The 16,026-nt window shown below is 40.2% G+C and overlaps 1 protein-coding gene and 1 pseudogene across 2 annotated transcripts; one reads left to right on the top strand and one right to left on the bottom strand.

The window, feature by feature from the left end:
* Positions 1–3,113: 3,113 nt before the first annotated feature.
* Positions 3,114–7,529, top strand: LOC121743129 (RNA demethylase ALKBH10B-like). 2 transcript variants are annotated; one of them, XM_042136321.1, is made up of 7 exons: positions 3,114–3,873; positions 5,499–5,629; positions 5,732–5,849; positions 6,168–6,272; positions 6,374–6,489; positions 6,560–6,714; positions 6,794–7,529. In XM_042136321.1, the coding sequence occupies exons 1-7, from the start codon at positions 3,327–3,329 to the stop codon at positions 7,224–7,226; spliced, it is 1,605 nt and encodes a 534-aa protein (XP_041992255.1). In that variant the 5' UTR covers positions 3,114–3,326; the 3' UTR covers positions 7,227–7,529. The 2 variants fall into 2 exon arrangements, with proteins under 2 accessions (XP_041992255.1, XP_041992254.1); XM_042136320.1 differs by having other exon boundaries at positions 5,496–5,629.
* Positions 7,530–7,937: 408 nt separating this feature from the next.
* LOC121743367 lies at positions 7,938–9,641 on the bottom strand (annotated as a pseudogene).
* Positions 9,642–16,026: the final 6,385 nt, after the last annotated feature.

Raw genomic sequence — 16,026 nt, 5'->3', positions numbered from 1 at the left:
CCCTTATGCTAGTCCATGGTAGTGATAAAATAGAAATTTTAAATATTGTATAAATTCCAAATTATGATTTGGATCATTTAAAATGCCTAACAAATGACAAAATAACATTAACAAAAAATGTGTTTTAGTTGGAGTTTGTAAAATATTTAAAGTTTGCATTTGAACATATCCTTGCTCGCCAATATATTACTCTACCGATTTTGAATATGTAATATATACACACATATGGATCGTCATGATATATTGATTTTGAATATGTAATGTATACACATTTTTGGACCGTCGTGATATATTGGCATACACGATATATGGGGAGGGAACATGATATAAATATTTTAAAGTAAGAACATAGAACTATATTAGTAGACACGATACATGGAGATATAGTACATTTATATCAATTGACATCACAAAACATATCAGTTTTTAACCTAATCTCAGTTCAATGATTCATGAAATCAATTTTCGACTTTAACTCAGTTTCAACTAATATTAATGTGTATGAGAACTGAAGTGATTTTTCAATTTTAAAGTTCTCATTTAAAAAAAATTCTCATTGAAACCACTCTCAGTGATATACTCCTTCCATCCCACAAGAATATGCACTTTTAGTTGTGCAAGGATTTTAATACACAATTAATAAATTAAGAAAGAGATAGAAAAAAAAATTAAAGTATTATTAGTGAAGAATGAGTCACACCTTAATAAAGAGAAAAAAAATTCTAAAATTAAAAAAATCTCTTGTGGGATTGGGGGAGTAATATAATACTACTATATAAGAGGGATTTTGAGTCTTTGACAAATAATAACGACGAAGAATACTTTTTACTTAATCTAATAATAATAAAAAAATCCTAATTTATAATTTAATAGTACTAACTGTGAATTCTGAGAATCTAAAATCTAAAAGTTTAAAAATCTAATTTCGATTCTAACTTTTTTTGTTCTAAATCTATGACAGTTTCACAAGTTTCCTTAGGGCACCCGCAACGCTGTGCCGTTGCGGTTCCTATGCCGTTCCGGCGGAACGGTTCCGCGGCGGCACGCGTTGCGGGATGCGTTCCGTCGCCGTTCCGTGCCGTCGCCATTCCTATGCCGTGCCGCGTTCCGTTCCGGAGGAACGCGGAACGGAACGTTCCGCCACGCGCCGAGGCGACGTGGCGGCCTCCCATTCGACGCGTGAAGCCCACTCGCTGCCCCGCGAGTGGGCTTCGTCCGGTGACGCAATAATTCATTTTTTTTAAATTCGAATTTAATTAAAAAAAAAAATAATTTTGCAACGGTAATGAGACCGTTTTTTTTATATCCGTTTTTTTTTAAATTTTTATTTTATTTATTTACTCTATAAATACTCCTATTTCATACTCATTTCAATCACAAACACACATCTATTCCTCTCTATTTCCACCCCAATTTTCATCTCAAATCCACTCTATTTTCCTTCTCCCAAATTTAATCAAACTAATGGATCCTTATGAACAAATGCGTCAAATATTGGATCCTTATGAACAAATGCGCCAACAACCGGCTTTATAAAATGGGGTACTATCTCGCCGATGGCATCTACCCGAAGTGGCCTACCTTCGTGAAAATGTGCAGTGGGTCTGCGAACCCAAAGCAGGCTCTTTTTGCGCAGAAGCAGGAGGCTGCTCGCAAGGATGTGGAGAGGGCGTTCGGGGTTCTCCAAGCGCGCTTCAACATCATCAAAGCCCCGGCTCGTACGTGGTTCATGGAAAACATGGTCGACATCATGTATACGTGCATAATCTTGCACAACATGATTGTCCAAGACGAAGGACCCGAGGCGGGAAATTGGTTCGACGACGAATCCCCCGGAAGCTCAACCGCAAGTAGTCCGCCTCGAAGTGGAGCGCATCCGTCTATACAAGAACGATTATCTATTCGTGCAAGGACACGCGACTCTAGTGCCCACACCCAACTCCAACAGGATCTAATTGAGCACATTTGGGCAAATTTTGGCGGATGAAATTATTAAAATTGTGTACTTTTATTTTTTTAGGATTTTTATTGTGTGCTTTTTATTTTTTTAGGATTTTAATTGTGTGCTTTTTATTTTTTTAAGTTTAAGTTGTAATTTTTTTTAATGTTGTGTGTTTTTTAATAAAGTGTGTTTGTTTTTTAATAAAGTGTGTTTATTTAAATTGAATTGGGTTGGAAATAAAAAAAAATGAAATTGAATGAATAGTAATTTAAGGAACGGTTAAGGAACGGAGGGTTGCAGGTTCCGTTCCTTAGTTAAGGAATGGAGTAAAAAAGTACAGTGGGGCCCTCAAATAGTGGTTTAAGGAACGGTATAGGAACGGTATAGGAACAGCGTTGTGGATGGCCTTATGATCCCTAACATTGTGAATCGATTCATTTAAGCCCAAACAGTGATAATCGTTAAATTTTATTACTACTACTAGTCAAGCCTGTTCTGACTCAAGTGTAGTCAATTAAATTAGTCATCAACATTATATTTTTTGTTAAATATCCCCAACATAACAATTTTAATTTATTTCATTTTTTAACTTTTAAAACTTATTTTATTTATTTAAAAAATTAATTAAATAAATATTATTTTTCTAAACTAAATTAATTAATTTTTGAATAAATTATTTGATATATTTAACTCTGAAAATTAAAAAGAATCAAACGAATTCAAATTTAGTTACATCGATTAGAACTGCATGTTCTTATTTTCGTCAATGGTTACATGTTCCTAAATTCTACTATATCATTTATAATAAACTTTATTAACAAAATTTTAAAAGTATAACATAGGAGTATTTCATATTTTCAATATCTCTCTCTCTATGTATATAGTACACATATTTTATTTAACAGCATATAATTCTTGATTTTATGTAAGTAACAGCAAACGGAAATAAAAATCAAATTTATAAATAAAGGTTATTCACAGGTATGATACTTTTGATTTACTATATCTACCTTGTTTATTAGAGTGCAATTGTTAATTACTACTGCCACCTAATATTGTTAATTACAGTTGTGACACATCAGCCGATGGTCCCACGGGTACGGGCATTTCCACCGCGCATGTATATATAATTATATATACACCTAAACCTCCCTCTCCCCAAACCCTCGCTTTCATCACCACCTTTTCTTCTCAATTTTTTTCCGCTTTCTACAAATTCTAGACGAATACCTTTCGCAGTTAAATTTCCATAAACAAATTTGCATACAAAAACCCAGCGAAAAGTCGCAACGATTAAATTCGATACTGACGATCCAGATTTCGGCTCTATTGCTGCTTTTTTCAACTGAGAATATCTGGTTATACGGTGCCCAGGTAGTTTGGAATGCCGGCGGCAGCAGGCGTAGCAGCAGCAACGCAGCGCGATCGGGCGGCCATGAAACCCATGGTGGTTCCCGCAGTGGTTCAGCAGCCTCAGTTGCCGATGATGACGGCGGCATCCGAGGCGTTCGCCAAGGACGCCATTATCGCCTGGTTCCGCTGTGAATTTGCTGCGGCGAACGCGGTTATTGATGCGCTCTGCAGCCACCTGACGCAGCTGGAGGACGGTTCAGCCTCTGCTGCGTCATACGAATCGGCTTTCGCCGCGATTCACCGCCGGAGGTTGAATTGGATTCCAATTCTTCAGATGCAGAAGTACTTTTCCATCGCCGACGTGACGGCGGAGCTGAAGAAGGTGGTGGAGAAGAAGAGATCGGAGAATGACGTGGAGGTGAAGAAGCCTCAGGAAGTGGTGAAAGGTGACTGTGCAGAGACGATCGACGAGAAAGAGAAACAGATTGACAGTAATCAGGAAAATTCATTGGTGAGTAATAAAAATGGCGGAGGTGAAGTAGTTGATGAAGATTTCTCTTCAGAAATTACAGATACAGGTAACTTGTCCGATTCTTCGATCCTGTATTTCTAAAATTCTAATCCATTCTTCTCATCTCTGTTTTTTGCAAATTCAAGATTGATTTTGGTTTCACTTAATCTAACATCGATTACTACATCAAAACTATAGCCGATTACTTATTTCACTGGAGTAGAGTTAACAAGTCGATGATTAAACAGATCATGAATTTTTTCCCCTGCTCTTAATTGTGATTTAGACCGTTATCAAATAGAAAGAATCTAGAATTTCCAGGTTGATGTGGCTATCTCTGTTCCACATTTTGGCTTGATTTCGCTGTCAATTATTCAGAATAGGATACCAAATTTGTCATTCACAACTTACGCCGTAGTTGTCAAAATGTAATGATAAAGTGATTCATTAGGATAGTAATTACAATTGGTCAGCATTTAGCCATTTACTAGTTTACAGCGAAATCTGTACGCCTCAAAAAATTAAAACCAGATCCAGGCATAAATTAAGTATATCGCTCGTTTTCAACGGGGTTAAATCGGTTGTTATTTTCTAGAGGGATAGTTTAGAAAATCGAGGAAATGTAGAGTTAATTGAAGAGTGAGGATGGCAATCTGGTTCGTGGAGCCGAAATAGATTAATTAATTAAGGTCCACCTGGAGATGCGTGAGGTGCCTTCTCTTTTGACTTATATGATGAGAGGCGTGGTTTCAGCCGTCGATCGTTGACGCAAGGCGTGGCTGCCTCTAGTTGGTTTTGTCGCCCTCTGTTTGGCCCACTGCTCCTTCGTCGCAATGTTATTTAAGACTCTTCCTTGATTCTAGGGAACTCGATGTGTCTAACTCGTCTCACTCAACTCGCCACCTGTAAATTAACTGCTAGGTTTTTACTCAGAATATTATTTGGTGCGTCAAATATACTGCCACTATTAAAAGTTTTATTTCAAGTCCTACAAATTTATACCCATTCACTATTCAGTGCTCTTCAAAAGGTGCTGGGCACTCCCTACCTTTTTCTTCTTTTTTAAAATTTGTCTGGGCATGTTAGTGGACCTCTTGGTACAGCAGGTATGCGCCATCGCATCTTTTTGTTCTTAGCAAAAAGATCAGAATGTTTCAAATGGTAGTGAAAGGGAAATGATGTTAAATGGAGTAGTATTTTTGTTCCACCCTTTATTTACTTATTTTCCAAGTAATATAACATGGGAACTGGGAAGAGAGTCCAGCACTAGGGGAATACCTGAGAAGGAAAAGGACATAAAGACTAACTGTAGAAATTTTCAAGTGCACTATCCTGTTAATTAGTTAGTCCCAAGATAAATGAATGCTTCTTTATGAACATTGAACGGCACCAGTGATGAATATTGTTGGCTCCGCACATTGTAGTGCAATTGGCTACAATTATTCACTGCTTTGTTTTGTCACTTTTAGTTAATTCCCGAACACGAGATAATTATCATAGACTGTCCGGTAACATTAGATGCAGTAAAGACACAATAAACATAAACGGTTTCCCATTTCATTAATGCGTATCTGGTTAACTAATTTATCAGGCCCCATTTAATGCTTATTGTGTACTGTGTTTTAGTAAAGTAGCCACCATTAACGAGGATAGCATGATAAATAAGTTTTCATGATGTTTTAAATGCAGCAGGGTCCCAAGAAGTGCAACCCTTCTCAGAACCTGTTGATATCTGTTCTAACCATGAACAGTGTGAGGCACGTCGTGCTGAGATCAAGATGACAAAAGGTTTTGTAGCAAAGGAACCAGTGAAAGGGCACATGGCAAGTCTTTTCTTGATTGGTGTTCCCTCTTTTTCTTGCATTGGGAAGTTCTAGATGCTTCTGTGGCAAGCATATTAACTAATGATTTTTTACAACTTGCAGGTGAATGCTGTTAGAGGTCTTAAGTTATATGAAGACATATTCACTGATACCCAACTATCTAAATTGAATGACTTTGTTAATGAACTCCGAGTTGCTGGTCAGAATGGTGAACTCTCAGGTGGATCATGTGATTCGTGATGCTTTTATAGTTAAACTAGTTGTTTCCTTTTGGGCCGGAAGTTATGAGATTGTAAAGGGCACCTTCTATAGGTTTGCTTGAAAAGGTTTGGGAATCTGTTTTTACTTTCAGAATAAAATTTATTTTTATATAAATCGCATAGTATATTTGCCTTTGGATCAATTTTATTTGCCAATAAATGAAGATACTGAATATGCACTACTCACAGCTTACTATGCACAGTCACATGTTTCGTCGCAATGCAGTTATTCTTCTATTCTCAACCTTGTCTAATTTAATATTTCATTCTGGTTTCAGGAGAAACCTTCATCTTATATAATCAGCAGACGAAAGGGAACAAGCGAGAGTTGATTCAGCTTGGAGTTCCCATTTTTGGGCACGTTAAAGATACATTCCAAAGAAGTATGCTTAGTATTCTTTTCAAATTTATACAACTCTGTTGCTTGCTGCTTTGTTCCAGTACTAACGTTTTTGTTTTGATTGCTCGGTAAATCTATCTGCAGACTATATTGAGCCGATCCCAGCTCTTCTTGAAGGTGTAATTGATCACTTGATTCAGTGGCGTTTGCTCCCAAATAATAGGAAACCAAACAGTTGCATCATCAACTTCTTTGATGAGGTATTTAGGCGTCCTTGTCTTGGCATCTTGATTAAATTGTCCATCAATTTCTCATTTATTTTTTTTGTAGGGGGAGTATTCTCAGCCTTTTCTAAAACCACCCCACCTGGAGCAGCCTCTTTCCACTCTCCTCCTCTCTGAATCAACAATGGCCTTTGGCCGCATGCTTGTGAGCGACGGTGAAGGGAATTACAGAGGGCCTCTAATGCTCTCTCCAAAAGAAGGGTATGTATGAGTTTTGAGAATTTTAAAACACCCATCGATATAACAAGAAGAGTAAATTAAGACTCGAGAAGTTTTTCAGGTCTCTTTTAGTGATGAGGGGAAACAGCTCGGATACAGCAAGACACGTCATGTGCTCCTCTCCAAACAAGAGGGTGAGCATCACTTTCTTCAGAGTCCGAGCGGAGATAGAAAGCCATACATCTCCGGAGATGGCCACTTCATCCAAAGCAATGACTCTATGGCAGCCTGGCGTCCCTATGTCGAATAACTATGGGCCGGTGAATATGATGCCCAGATGGGGTATTGTCCGTTCTCCCGTGGTAATGTTAGCAGCCGCCCCCATTCGCCCTGTGATTGTTAACCCAAGAAAGATCCAACGTAGCGGTACTGGGGTATTCTTACCATGGAATGTTGGTTCGCGGAAGCATGCAAAACATCTCCCACCGCGTGCCCAGAGAGGACGGTTTCTGGCTCTACCTCCCCCAACCGATGCTAAAAAAAATAAGAAGTGAGACGAGTCTTAAAAGATGTTTGTTGTAAGTTGAGTTTCTATGTATTGCATTTTCTAGAGTAATTTGGTGAGGAACGAGGCTGCTTTCTCTTTCTCTTTTTATTTTTCTTTCTTGTAGACAGCTATAGGGTGCTAATGTCGGTATCATATATATGGGGCCATGGTCAATAGCTAGAGGCTCCAGAAAGAGTTGAGCTTGAAGCCAAGAGGATGTTGTTGATAGAGGGTTATATATTGTATCGAATTTCTTTCATTTGGGGGATTATGATTGATTGAGGAAGCAGATATTTCTCTTTTTCTTTTAGATTATCCACATTTTATTCAACTTCAATATAGCTGAAATCAGTCACAATATGTTGTTCAGATTAATCATGGGTACCAGATTTAGTGTTAAAAAGTAGCACTACTTTTCGAAAAATGTCAGGATTCTTGTAACTTTAATCCTCACTTCCACTTTACACTCTTTTTTATGTATCTCAGATCCACCAAAAGTGGGACATTTCATTGTCTGGTTTACATTCATTCATGTTGGGTGTCGACTGTAGTGTATATAAGAACCACTGTGTAAGCACTAATGAAAGGTCAACCCAGCAAGAAAAGTTACAAAATCACTAGTGCTCTCAAGTCTCAACATTCATGGAAACACTAATACCAGAGCGTAAACCATTAATAGATCATGAACTGAAAAGAGTGAAACTTTACCCCACAAATGGAAACCAACAGGTCCATTACATTCATATTCATTCACAAAGAAAGACAAACAATGAGAAATAATGATATAATAATCAGGGGTAGCGCAGGGGCAGAATCCATCTTTTTATTACATTACAGTCTTCAAGGGGCAGTGCAGTTAGTATTGGAGGGGCGAGTTGCAAGGATATCAATAATCAGTTTAATGATACTACTAGTACTATTTACTTGAAGCAGAAGCCTTTACTGCATTATACTAGAAACCAATGTAACATTTTAGCCATCTGCAAATTCATAATTACATTGCTAAACAGTTATCTGGCATCAAGATTAAGCTTTCAAGGGCTCATCATCATCATCCTCAATACCCCAATTCAAATCATCATCATCTTCCACAACCAACCGCTTCCGGATTTCCTCTTTCTTCGGGCTCCCACCACCACCACCACTGGCTGAGGGTTTCCTCTCATCGCCACTACCAACATCCCCGAGCTCATCCCACCCCACATCATCATGATTCGACACCACCACCTCCTCCACCCCCACTTTCTCATCTCCATCAACTGTTCCACTCTCCCCTTCTCCCTCATCCACACCACTCTTCTTACTCAACTCAATCACATTGCCCTTTTCCCCATAAACAACAGCAGCCTCTGTTTTGCCTTTGCACTTCTCATCACTAGCTACACCACCACCACCACCATCATCGTCATCGTCATCCCACGACAATTCCTCCTCATCATCATTGGAAACCGCCATCTTCACGATACTTGCCCTCATTTTCTCTTGCTGCTTGAGCTTCTCCACTCTGTAAAAGTACCTACACCAAAACGTTTCCAACGGCCTTCGAATAAGCACCCTCCAAAATCCCATCTTCCCCAATCAAGCCCTCGATCGGATCCTCATAATCGCCCAATTCAAACCCTAGCTTCCACTTCCCGTAATCCGCTGCATCCTCCGGCTCCACGCAGAAAGTATTCAAATCACTCTGCATCGCACTCAGCTGCGCCTCGAACCGACTGTACCGGCCCGACTTGAGGGCTCGGTTGGCGCCCGGCGTCTCGGGCTCGCCGTCCGAAGACAGCCCTAAGGCTTCTTTGTTGATCATACTGACCGTGGATTTCAGCACCACATCGAGCGAAGACGGCAGGTCCTTGACGGCGCGGCTGGCCGTATCCCGGAGAATTTCGGTCTCTTTCTTCAGGCCCGACCCGAATTCCTGGAGATCTTTGCGGTACGCCTCGATCACGGATTCGGATTGCACGGAGACAGATTTGATAAAACCCCCGAAACTCCAGGCATCGGCGGCGTCGTTGGGATTGCTCGGCCGCCGGAAGAATCCCGATCGGATTCGGAAGTGGAAGCTTCCTGATCGTCTGAGATTATGGATTTGACGAAATTCATGGCGTCAGACTCAGCAATTGAATTGGAGGATTCAGTTATAATTACAAATGATTTAACTAATTAACTTCGTCTAAAATAGTAGAGGACGAATTGAATTGAATTGAAATCAAACGTACTATAAAATTTTTAAAAAATTAAAAAGGTGGGTGAAAATTATCAATCAAAGTTATCAAAACAATGTTATATACAAAAACTACCTAAAAAATTTATCTTTGCAACTAATCGCAATCACTAATTTATTTATTGATATAGATATGCCTGTGAAAGTGATTTTGAATGTGCAATGTTGTGTAAGTGAATTATTTGATGTTGGTGTTCAATTTTGTGATATTGGATTAAATTGTATCTAATTATTGAAATGGTTTATGGTTGGTTATTGTTGAATTTGGATTATGAATTTGGATTAAATGTTATGGTTGGTTATTGTTGAATTTGGATTATGTAGGTAAATTATGGCATCATCTTCAACCTCTCGTCGTCGGCTTGCATGTGGTCCTGCGGATCCATCTGTATTATATTTTCAGAGACAACACGTCTCTAACAATATATGGGCAGGAGTTCAATCCGAATATGTACGTTGCCGACGATATGAAGGAATAATTTGGGATGTTCCCATCAATCAATATGTCTTGGCAATAGTGGACCAGATGGGGTTTGGGGGTATATTAAGGTGTGGTAAACCAAAAGACATTGACCACCATCTTATCACAGCTCTGATTGAACGTTGGAGGGCAGAGACTCACACGTTTCACTTTCCAGTCGGTGAAGCGACTGTGACACTGGAAGACGTCGAGGTCTTATGGGGCCTGAAAGTTGATGGAGAGGCTCTGACAGCTTACATCCCCCCGACGGAAGCGGGACATTGGATGGACAGGTGTTTGGATTTTCTAGGATTCATACCGGACGCATCTGAGTTGAAGGAAATGGCTTTTAAGCAGACGAGCTTATCGCGCCAATTGAGGATTGAGCTGTCTGGTGACCACGAACAGTACATATATACTCAGCGGGCTCGTATATATTGTCTGCTATTACTTGGTGGTCTGATGATCCCCAACGCCTCCGGAAATAAAATTCCGTTCTTCTACCTACACTTTTTCATGGATATAGAACGGTGTTCTACATATAGCTGGGGTGGGGCGACGCTTGCTTGCTTGTACCACAATTTGTGTGAAGCGTCCGTTGCTAAGAGGACGGATGTAGGGGGAGCCTTAACTCTATTACAACTTTGGGCTTGGGAGAGAATCCCAAATATTAGACCTAGGATGCTAGATCCCGTGCATACAGACTATCTACCATGCGCAAGCGCGTAAGTTGTTCATTTATTCATTTTTGAAACTTAATGTTCATCAATTTTTGTGTTCTTCGCTCATAATTTAAATTTTTTAGATGGAATGGCCCGGCGTCATATGTAAAAGCACCCGGACATTGTATTGAAAATTTCCGAGATCAGTTCTCCATGATGCATCCTAATCAGGTACTTCATATATTTATAAAATGTTTTTGGTTTTTTGATTTTTGTTTTTATGGAAATTATTTTGAAAAATTTGTATCACATGTAGTTTATTTGGATGCCTTATCTCCACCGGGAGTTGCCGGAAAGTTGTGATGCCGGTCGTCCTATATGGATGTCGATAACAACGCTTATTTGTTGGAATCTGGCCGAGCCACACCTGCCACACCGAGTGTTGCGCCAATTCGGGATTGTCCAACCGTATATCCCGGATCTCCCCCGGTTCCACGGTTCTGATTTTTTGAAACAAGATCGTCGTGGAAAAGCTGGTCGGAATTGGGTTCAATGGCACGCCAATTATATACAGGAGTGGGACAACAGGCACTTTACGATATGGACTGATCTGGAGGACAGTACTGAGCCTGTTGCAACGGAAGAATATATGAATTGGTTTCGCCAGATCACTGTGGTGTATTTAACCAAACCCGGCGTGCATGCTGAAGAGGGATTCCACGAAACGGCATCTTCTCATAACTTTACGGTACATTATTTATACTTAACTAAACCCTGATTACTTATTTAAATTCATATTATGATATGTACTTAACTTTGAAAAATTGTAGGTGGAGACGCTTCACAAAATACGCCACTTTCTAAGTGGCCGAGCTGCGACAGGACATTTCTGTCCGGATATGGAAACCATTTCGAGGATGGTTGAAGAAGGACTGCAGATATCCGGGGAGCCTCAGCTGATGGACTACCCTCCTTCGCAGCGCTCTGCAATGGACGTGGACGTACCCATAAGGCAAAAGGCAAAACGACGAACCAAGCAGAAAACCGTCCGCGGAGAGTCGTCATCTCAGTTCGTACACAACTCCGATGACGATTTTGAGGACCCACCTCCACCGAGCTCTGCACTTCGAGGCCGTCATTCTATTAGCCATACCGGTGGTACCGGAGAAGATATTGGCCTCAGTGATGTCCCCGCTTCTCCACCGCGGTCGTCTGTGCAGGAGGATCTTGAGAACGCTGTTGTTGAAGATACCCCTCCCTCAAGGATCCCTAGATCTACATCCAATATTGGGAAGGGGATACGGCGTCTGTTTATGCGGAAACATCGTGACGATTGAACTAATTTGAACTCTTGATATTAGTGTAATTTGATATTGATGTTTTTTCATTTGATTTGAACTCATTGATTTTAAGTCTTTATGATTAAGTCTTTGGATGTCTGAATTATTATTTCCTAGTAGAAATGAAAATGAAAACAGGCAAATAAAGAGATATTGGCGTTTTTGTGAATGTAAGTCTTTGTGAAAAACGCCAATGATATTGGCGTTTATAAGTTAGAAGAAATTTTGCTAGTTTTTTCACGACGGTTCTGAACAAACACGCCAGTCCAGTTGGCGTGTTCATTAAAAACGCCAACAGGAATGGCGTTTTTAAGTTAGTTTATATTTTGCCCGTTTTTTCTACAACGAATGCGGACATTCTGAACAAACACGCCATTCCCGTTGGCGTTTTTAATTAAGACGCCATTCCCGTTGGCGTGTTATTTAAAAACGCCAACGCCATTGGCGTTTTTAAGTTAGTTTTTACTTTGCTCATTTTTTCTACGCCGAAAGCGGACATTCTGAACAAACACGCCAGTCCCGTTGGCGTGTTTCAGCAATAACACGCCATTCACGTTGGCGTTTTAAAGTGAAAAGATGCCAATTAAGTAGGCGTCTCTTTAAACACGCCACTCACATCGGCGTGTCCTATAAAAAACGCTCCCACAGTTAGAGTTTTTAATCATTTCATCATTATTCAATATATAAGTACATACAAATATTACCCTATACATTAGTCCAAATCTTGCTAAATACAGAAATCCAATATTACACAATGCATACGTTCAATTGTCTCGCCTTTTCCGCGTAAAAAAGCTACGGATCCCCTTCCCGATTCTGGCGGTTGAGAGTCTAGACGGAGGAGTCTCTCGCACAACGACATTCTCTAAATCGACCCCAAAATATTCGTCTCGCACAGAAGACCGAGGTGGAGAATGTGGGACATCACTGAGACCGATGTGTTCGCCTGTACCACCAGTGTGGCTGACAGAGTGACGACCTCGAACTGCAGATCTTGGTGGAGGTGGAGGCATAAAATCGTGATCGACATCATCAGTGTGACTGATAGAATGACGACCTCGAACTGCATATCTTGGTGGAGGTGGAGGCAAAGAATCGTCAGCGGCATCATCTATCAACTGAGTATCCATCCTTGGTGGAGGTGGATGCATAAAATCGTCAGCGACATCATCTACCAACTGAGTATCCATCCTTGAATGAGCATTCGGGCAGTTGCGCCTGTCGTGACCTGGTTGACGGCAATGTTTACATCGGCGTCGGGCTCGTGGCTGGTCAGCTTCACGGACATCCATCTGATTAGGAATCCTAGTAGTACGGTATCGACCGCGACTTTTAGGCATTAACTGAGCTCATGAACATTGCAAAGTCCATTCAGGCACGGCCCAATAATCTTGGTGTCTGGGTGGATTGAACACCGTAGAATATTGGTGTACCCAAACACTTGTGCGGTATACAGGATCAACAAGCGACAGCATGTTGTCGTTTCTAAAACGCGCAACTGCCGCTGCATGTGAACATGGAAGTCTCCACATCTGCCACTTTTGACATTTGCAGTGCGACTCCAAGTACTTTACCTTCCACTTATTAGCGCCCTTTCCACCAATTCGACGCTTTGTTCGAACCACATAATGCCCTGCAATTGTGTTCGGTGCTCTCACATTATGTAATTGACCTTTTGCATCATTTTTGCACACCTTTTCATGCGCCCACGGGGTAAGTGGTGTGGCACACTGTGTTGATGCAATTGACCGGTCATTGAACCATTCTATTGTCCTCCAGAATATCATATCAATGCAAGCTTTAATTGGGAGTTGTCTTGCGCCTCTCAACACATTGTTGTAAGATTCCACCATATTAGTGGAAACCTCACCCCATCTTTTGTGTTTGTCATACGCCAGATTCCATTTTTCTAACTCCACGGCATCAAGGTACTGCAAAGCCTCGTTGTTGACGTTTCGAAGTAAACGACGTCTGATCTTAAACTTGCGCTTCTTGGTAGCAATACCAATTTTCCAAACAAGTCTTTTGACCATGATACCTTTGTGATTCTGCAAAACATTCTTTCTAACATGTACCAAGCAGAATCTGTGATGACCCACATTGGGTTCTTCTTTCCATATGGGAGAATTCATTGCATCTATGATTCCCACATGCCTATCAGATATGACACATATTTCATGTTTTACTACATGAAGTCTAATGCGTTCCATAAACCAATTCCAACTTTCTTTGGTTTCCTCATCAACAATGGCATATGCAACAGGCAAACATTTCTTATTAGCATCAAATCCAACGGCAATAAGAATTTTACCTCGACATCGTCCACGTAGATGAGTTCCATCAACCGTTAAAACTGGTTTGCATAGTTGAAAAGCCTCCACAGCTGGTCCAAAAGCCCAGAATACGTACTTGAATACCTTGTTCATACCATTGCTTAATATGTCATCGTGCATCCATTCCACAATTGTGCCAGGATTTTGTCTTTGCACTTCATTCAAATAAGCTGGTAAAACTTTGAACGACCACTCCCATCCACCGTATACAAGCTCAATCGCTGTCCTCCGAGCATACCATGCTTTCTTGTAACTAACTTTGACATGAAATCTATTTTCAATATCCGCCACAATTGCTTTTACCTTGTAGCAAGGATCGTTTTCTATCTGATGGCGAACACTCAACGCTATCATACCCGACGAAAGATTAGCGTGGCCATTATAGTTACGATCCCCCATGCAAGTATGAGCAGTGCTGAACACTCTAATTTGCCAGTGTTCATCATGCTTCCTCAGTGTTGCTCGGCACTCCCACAAACATTTAGGTAAGGACGTATCTTTCGGATTTCCTTGTGGCCACTTACAAACTGCATGCCATCTCTTTCCTTTACTTTCAACAACTGTATATTGTCGGATTTTTTCCAAATGCCAATGAGTCACAGCTGCCTTCAATTCCAACTTCGTTCTAAATTTAGTATGCAAACCGACATTGGTAGGATCTTTTTCGCTCCAATAATGCACACTGGGATCATCACGCTCAAAGTTTTTTGGGATCAAAACTATCATATGGACCTGGTAAGGTGCGAAAGTAGTTGATTCCAGGCTGTGGGAACTGTGGAACTACTCTTCCTCCAACTGCCCTTCCACCAACTGATGTTTCTCCAACTGCTGTTTCTCCAAGTGGAATGGATGGTCTTGAAGCAACAAATTGTTCATCATCCGATGGATCACCATCTGAGTCTGAACTAACCGTGTCGGAATCTTCAGAATAATAAGGTGATTGTGGATCAAGAAAGTCGGCTTTATCAGGACCTATTATGTCCTCAACCACATCACAATTGTCACGTTCCCCTAAATGCACGCCTCCAGCTTCAAAATCTTGTGTTGCAGCTAAATATGGTTCTTGGGCTCTTGTAGACGTACCAACATCAAAATCTTGTGTTGCAGCAAAATATGGTTCTTGGGCTCTCGTAGACGTACCAACATCAAAATCTTGTGTTGCAGCAAAATATGGTTCTTGGGCTCTCGTAGATGTACCAGCATCATAACTTATGACATGATGACTATGATGTTGAGTAATTGCCGAATACTCAACATATAATTCAATTACACCTCCAATAACCATACTCTCACTAAACATTAGTTGCATGCATACTTCTTCTAGTTGAACACCTATAAACGTGACTCCGGATCCAAAGCATATAGTACGTTTCCATATTATTTGAATATTGTTTTCATATATGCTTATCCCCATCCTTTCACAAATTTTTTCCACCAGCTCATCGTACGAAATTGTTTCATCCAACATAATGAATCCTTTAGCAAAAGGAGAATCATACGAAATAACTGCTCCGGGAATTATCTTTCCACCCCAATATAAATTGACACACCACGTCATACTATCTGCAATAATGTAAAACACAAATAAATATGTATTATTTTTACATTCATCATTATGTAGAGTCAGCCAAACACTTGACAAAATAATTCTATTAAATACACTACAATATATATTATCATAACAATCCATTAAATATTGGTAACAAAATTAGGTCACAACAATCCATCAAAATATTTCTATTAAAATATATACTATCATAATAATCCATCAAAATATTAGTGTGCCCATAA

The sequence above is a fragment of the Salvia splendens genome, chromosome 8 (genome assembly GCF_004379255.2).
Source record: "Salvia splendens isolate huo1 chromosome 8, SspV2, whole genome shotgun sequence".
NCBI lineage: Eukaryota > Viridiplantae > Streptophyta > Magnoliopsida > Lamiales > Lamiaceae > Salvia > Salvia splendens.
Note: the sequence above shows the minus strand (reverse complement) of the source record. Positions and strands in the feature narration are given on the sequence as shown.

What these genes read in the sequence shown, in the direction of transcription:
- LOC121743129 (XM_042136320.1), top strand. Translation starts at nt 3,327, where the DNA reads ATGCCGGCGGCAGCAGGCGTAGCAGCAGCAACGCAGCGCGATCGGGCG. An exon ending in TCAGAATGGTGAACTCTCAG is followed by an intron (nt 5,850 to 6,167) that starts GTGGATCATGTG and finishes TTCTGGTTTCAG; the next exon opens with GAGAAACCTTCATCTTATAT. An exon ending in ATGCTCTCTCCAAAAGAAGG is followed by an intron (nt 6,715 to 6,793) that starts GTATGTATGAGT and finishes GAAGTTTTTCAG; the next exon opens with GTCTCTTTTAGTGATGAGGG.